A 6,684-nucleotide genomic window follows, 5' to 3' on the forward strand; every position below is an offset into this window, starting at 1 on the left:
TGCATGAATATGTATTCATTTTTTTCGTGGCATTAATATCATCTGTGGTTTTTGTTATTACCAACATTTTTAGCACAAATATTTAGCATTAAAGATAAAATGTTCCTAAGAACTTCATGGAGTAATATTATCAATCATATTACTTTTGTTGTTGTATATTATCTTCAGAAGTCCGACGATGAGCTTCCTGTCGGACTGGCTGCCTTTGGCCCCACTCAGGGACGGGGAAATCTACGGCGCAGGGGTCGCAATCAAGGAAGAGGCCAGCGAAGGTGTCACCGAAGAGACGTGTGTGGAAATTAAGGAAGAAAGCCTTGATTACGCAGATGAAGCGAGGGATGAAGTGAGCAAGGCAGCAATAGAGCATGGATTTCCCTTCTATAAAGATCTCAAACAGGAAGATTTTGAAAGAGACTCAAGTAATGTGATTGAAGATTCCAATGACGAATTGCCAGCAGCTCCATTCGTGGCTGAGGATTTTGGGCCCAAGGGGTCATCAGGTGAGGATCAGGCGGCGCACAGCGAAGGCAATGAAGAGCTTCTACATAGAAAAAGCGATGAGGAAAGGAAAGGTATTGTTTGTGAAGTTTGTAAGAGCAAACTCACGATTCACATGAGAGTACATACAAAGGAGAAGCCGTATAGCTGTGAGGTTGTGAAAAGGCTTTCTCCCATAAACATACTCTAGTAACTCACATTAGAATACATACAAAGGAAAAGCCATATAGCTGTGAAGTTTGTGAAAAGGCTTTTTCATTGAAACGAAATCTGGTAACGCACATGAGAATACATACAAAGGAGAAGCCGTATAGCTGTGAAGTTTGTGAAAAGGCTTTCTCCCATAAACATAGTCTAGTAAATCACATTAGAATACATACAAAGGAGAAGCCATATAGCTGTGAAGTTTGCGAAAAGGCCTTTTCATTGAAACGAAATCTAGTAACGCACATGAGAATACATACAAAGGAGAAGCCGTATAGCTGTGAAGTTTGTGAAAAGGCTTTTTCATTGAAACGAATACATACAAAGGAGAAGCCATATAGCTGTGAAGTTTGCGAAAAGGCTTTTTCATTGAAACGAAATCTGGTAACGCACATGAGAATACATACAAAGGAGAAGCCGTATAGCTGTGAAGTTTGTGAAAAGGCTTTCTCCCATAAACATAGTCTAGTAACTCACATTAGAATACATACAAAGGAGAAGCCATATAGCTGTGAAGTTTCTGAAAAGGCTTTTTCATTGAAACGAAATCTGGTAACGCACATGAGAATACATACAAAGGAGAAGCCGTATAGCTGTGAAGTTTGTGAAAAGGCTTTCTCCCATAAACATAGTCTAGTAACTCACATTAGAATACATACAAAGGAAAAGCCATATAGCTGTGAAGTTTCCGAAAAGGCTTTTTCATTGAAACGAAATCTGGTAACGCACATGAGAATACATACAAAGGAGAAGCCGTATAGCTGTGAAGTTTGTGAAAAGGCTTTCTCCCATAAACATAGTCTAGTAAATCACATTAGAATACATACAAAGGAGAAGCCATATAGCTGTGAAGTTTGCGAAAAGGCTTTTTCATTGAAACGAAATCTAGTAACGCACATGAGAATACATACAAAGGAGAAGCCGTATAGCTGTGAAGTTTGTGAAAAGGCTTTCTCCCATAAACATAGTCTAGTAACTCACATTAGAATACATACAAAGGAGAAGCCATATAGCTGTGAAGTTTGCGAAAAGGCTTTTTCATTGAAACGAAATCTGGTAACGCACATGAGAATACATACAAAGGAGAAGCCGTATAGCTGTGAAGTTTGCAAAAAGACTTTTTCACGGAAACAAGATCTAGTTAGTCACATGAGAGTACATACAAAGGAGAAGCCATATAGCTGTGAAGTTTGCGATAAGGCTTTTTCATGGAAACAAAATCTAATTACTCATATGAGAGTACATGCAAGACAAACCTTTTACAAGCCATGTAGATACCAATGGATTCACTCAGAAAGGAAGTGACTTTTGGCTTAAGCAGCGCATTCATTGCCATTGCTAATAAATAGTTATCCAAATAGGTTATGTTTTTCCCTTGGTGATAATGCTTAAAACTTGATATCAGAATGTTGCCTCGACTAGAGATTTGTGAAGAACCTCTTGACCAGAGAATGCATAAAGCTGTAGGGCAAATTGGTAGGGAGCTGGTGAGAGACATGAGGCAAGCAACCTTTTTTACATTGCACCTTTAAGAAAAAATATAAAATCTAAGCTTAACAATTCTTTAAAACCTCATATGCAACTTATTATAGAACACCATAATACATGAACTTGAACATGAATTGAGGATTTGTATAATAGAAAAATTCTGATACCAGACACGAGACTTCTCTTCCCTTCACTTATAGCTAAACATACAATCACTAAATATGCCCTACCACATAACATGTGTTTGCTATTCAGTAATTAAATTCCTCAAACATCTCGACTAATTTATTTATTTATGTTATTTATTTATTTATTATTTATGTTATATTTATTTATTTATTTATTATTCATGTTATATTCATTTATTTATTATTTATGTTATATTTATTTATTTATGTTATTGTTGATGTCAGATCCATAGGACTCGTCCCTGATGGGGCCAAAGGCAGCCAGTCCGACAGGAAGTTCATCGTCGCCTCAAGGATGTCGGTTCGTAACTGAAAGTCTATCATGTTTTTCTAGTTTATTGTTAAGCACTGGATATATGTCGGTACGGCAGGTTGTCGTGGTTGTTTCGCGTGGCGGCGTTACGGCGTGAGGTCAGGAGTCCACTGGTTATTTTTGGTGACCTCCCCATCTTTTAACCTCGAGCATCGTGTTTACCCACTCGACCTGCCGTTTGACCTGCGCTCTTATTGGCTGGCGGTTGTCTCCAATTGACCAATGTGGTGATGTGTCGGGGTGTGATCGCCGTCTGCTACAAGGAGATAGTAGACAATGAAAGCAACAAACAAAATGATATTTCTCTAAAAAAGCAGAAGTAGCTACCTCCTCAACGAACAGGATGAGAAGATTCATGAAGAAGAAGAACAAGAAATCCTGTTCAGAAATTCCTGGAGAAATTGTTTCCGAATTACTGAAGAAGAAGAAGAAAAGTTTGACAGTGATTTCGAGGAGACCATCATAGAGGAAATAGGAAGGCACATCCACCTCCTATATCCAGAAGCTGCTTCTGACTTCACTAGACTGGATCCCACAGATCCACTAATGACCAAGATCAACCCCACAGATGTCAAAAGAACTATTCAGAGTTTCAAGAATAGAACTGCTCCAGGCAAAAGCAGGATCAACAAAACAATCCTGCAGAATCTTCCAAACAAGATGTTGCTGAGACTGGCAAACATATATAATGCCTCTCTCACTGCTGGCTACTTCCCTGACCACTTCAAGGAAGCAAGAGTCAGGATGATTCCAAAAGCCGGGAAAAATCCAAGAAAAGTGGAGAATTACAGACCAATATCTCTGCTGGAAGTCCCAGGCAAAGTCTTTGAAAAGATATTGAACATAAGATTGCGAAATCACCTGGAGATTAACGATCTGCAAAATCCCAGGCAACATGGCTTCAGACCAGGCAGAGGAACATCAACAGCCATTGCAATCATATATGAAGAAATCGCCAATGCCATGAGCGAAAGGAACCAAGTCAATGTGGTTCTGAGAGATGTGGCCAAAGCCTTCGACAAAGTTTGGCACACAGGCCTGAAACTTAAGATCATCAGGCTGAACCTCCCGACGTCCTTGACGAAGCTATTGTGTGACTTTGTTGAAAGTCGAAGCGCAAGAATAGTCGTCGGCAACACATGAGTGGAGTTCCACAGGGAAGCTGCCTCTCACCGACACTGTTCACAATCTATACAGCAGACCTGCCTGAACCATCACATGGCAGCAACCACTATATGTATGCCGACGACATCACTCAGATAATCAAGTACGAAGGGAGATCGATCGAGATGATGGCACTCAGAACTGCCAGAGCCATAGAGACCATCAATCGATACGAAAGACAGTGGAAGATCTCAACCAACATGAGAAAATTCCAAGTCATTCCTGTGGCCAAGTTCAAGACAGCAGATCTGATAGTGGACGAGGAAGCAGTGGACTACTGTGACAAAGGAAAGATACTAGGGCTAACAATTAGCAGAAGAGGAATTGTCCCTCACATAAATGAAAGAGCAACCAAAGCTAAACATCAGCTGAACAAGATCAGAAGGTTCCAGACACTGAGTACTGAAACCAAGCTCTACATTTATAAAGCCCTAGTGCGGCCCATCATGGAATACCCGCCAGTGCCTACTCACACCATTTCCAGAAGGCAGATGATGAAGCTACAGACTATTCAGAACCAGGCAGGCAAATGGATTCTGAATATTCGCTTTCCTGAAGTAGTCACTGCACGAGAGATCCATGAAAGACTAAGGATCGAGGCGATCAACAAGAGACTCCACCATCAAGCAAGAAGAAGATGGACAAGAATCCAAGATGAGGATGAGGAGCTCTACAATCGCCTCAACGTTCGTCCAGAAGGCACACATGCCTGGTGGCCCAAAAGCCTCAGCAGAATCAATGGCATTGAAGAAGTTGAGGCCATATTCACGGCATCAGGTACAGGAGACCGATGATCAAGTAAGGAGGCAACCATGAAGAGGAGAACACAAAAGAAGAAAAGAAAGAAGAAGTAAATCTCAAGAGGACCTGCACGTTTAAGCTCAAGAATGAAGTTTTTTTAAACACCTTTTAATCCAGACTACAAGCTAACCCACAGGGCTCCACTTCAACGTCAAGCACGGCACATCATGCATAGCAGTGAGAGGTGACGTGCGAGGTCGGCGAAGTGCAGCGTGGGCAGAGCTGAAGAATGTTAAAAAAAAAGAAAAAAAAGAAAAAAAAGAAAAAAAAATAATAATCCTTAAAAAATAGCCTGCTAGGTGTTCTGGTTTCTGGCTGCCTCCCGAGGGGTTGACCCGGGGCTTTGTTCAGCTACTAAGGGCGCACATGCAAGCTATTCTCTGACTTCTTTCTCCTGGTCTTACAACTTATCTTTTCTCCTTTCTCCACCTTTCTCAGCTTTCCTTCTATCACTTTATCTCCTCGCAAATTTCATTTCCACTATCCCTCCAGCTCCCTTCATCACTTCCTCTTCACTTTACACACTTCCATTATTCACTTCAACTTCCTTCTCCTCAAGACCAACTCCAATAAAAAGCTAATACTCTCTTCACTCTACTTAACTTTCTAACTCTCACTGTATCTCCTCCCAAGTTTCTTTTCACTATCTCTCCAGCTCCTTTCACCACTTCCTCTTCCGCTTTATCACGCTTCAAAAAAAAAAAAAAAATAATAAAATTTTTTTTGGTTTTTACTAATTCAATTTAACTAACTAATAATAAATAATAAAGAATCCTTATCCCTCATCCCAACCCAAGTTCCAGACCCCTTCCTCCCAACCCTCTTCAACTTACTCACCCCCACAGATAAGAAGAAGAATCAATCAATCAACAATCAACAAGACTTTTCCCCTTCCGACCCGGCAGGCCTCCCGGAAGGTTTTGAGTGGACATGACACTTCAATAACTTAAAAAGTCAGACAGGGAGTTTCGTCCTCCCACTACTTTAACTACGACTTTCCTTCATTTTCCTGACTGTTTTTCTTCACCTCAACTCTTCGTCTAACTTAACTGTCCCCTTCCACTTCGGTGGGAGTTCTAGTTTCCTTTTCCAGACCTATATGAGGTTGCACAACAAACGAACTTAAACACAAACTTACCTGAAAACTCAAGGAGATGCTAGCTGGGATGACCTCCTCCCGAAACTCATCCCCCGAAGAAGACCTGGAAATAAAGGAAATAAAAAGCTATCAATACACGGAATATGTGAACACGGGCACATATGTGTGCACATGTGGTTAAAAAAAAAAAAGAAAAAAAAAGGTGAAGGTGAAACCTCAGTTATAATTAAAAATGTCAATACATATAAAAAAAATATATATGTAATCGTGGGTATATGTTCAAGATACATATGCGCACATATGTATATGTGTACATATTTAGGTATGACGGCACAAATATGTCAATATCTGCGTAAGTGCTGAGGCACACATAAGAGAGAGAGAGAAAAAACAAAAAAAAAAAAGGAAAGGAAAGGTAAAAGGTGAAGGTAAAACATGGGCATCTTAAATGCTACTCTACTTGTGGGAAAAAAAAAAAAAAAGTGAAGGTTAAACATGGGCATTTGAAATTTTATTCTATTTATATACATAGAAAAACTATGTACAAAAAAGATCAATACTATTTATAAATTACCTGCGCCAGACCGTTACACCCTAGTGGTCCCCCACCTCCACCACGGCGGGTCTTGCCAACCGACAAAAACACGATGAATAGGTCCTAAAAGCAAAATTAACTAAGACGAACAATTGATGACCAGCAAGGGGTTACGCCCCCCACCTGTTATTATCTTCTCCTAGTATTTCTTTTTAGGTAGCTAGCTGCCATCTTAGTTCTTCGTCCGCTTCTTCTTCTTTCGAGAATCTACATTCTCCACTTTCCTTATTGTATTGTACTGTATTGTTGTACAGACCTATATTGATATTCTCATTGGCGGTCAAATTGGATTGGTAACGGTTGGGGGGAGTCTCAACCATGAAACGTAACTCAA

At 40.2% G+C, this 6,684-nt stretch overlaps 1 protein-coding gene across 1 annotated transcript in view; it reads left to right on the plus strand.

Annotated features, from left to right (window-relative positions):
- LOC122252116 (uncharacterized) overlaps nucleotides 1-2,461 on the plus strand; it is a 2,992-nt gene extending 531 nt beyond the window's left edge. Inside the window, exons 2-3 of the mRNA XM_086553201.1 lie at nucleotides 169-586; nucleotides 1,033-2,461. Coding sequence (XP_086409327.1) covers nucleotides 179-586; nucleotides 1,033-2,007 — 1,383 coding nt within the window. The 5' untranslated portion in view covers nucleotides 169-178 and the 3' untranslated portion in view covers nucleotides 2,008-2,461. The remainder of the gene's footprint in view (nucleotides 1-168; nucleotides 587-1,032) is intronic.
- Nucleotides 2,462-6,684: the final 4,223 nt, after the last annotated feature.

The sequence above is a fragment of the Penaeus japonicus genome, unplaced genomic scaffold, assembly GCF_977035675.1.
Source record: "Penaeus japonicus unplaced genomic scaffold, GWHDUDI00000001_assembly GWHDUDI00000028, whole genome shotgun sequence".
NCBI lineage: Eukaryota > Metazoa > Arthropoda > Malacostraca > Decapoda > Penaeidae > Penaeus > Penaeus japonicus.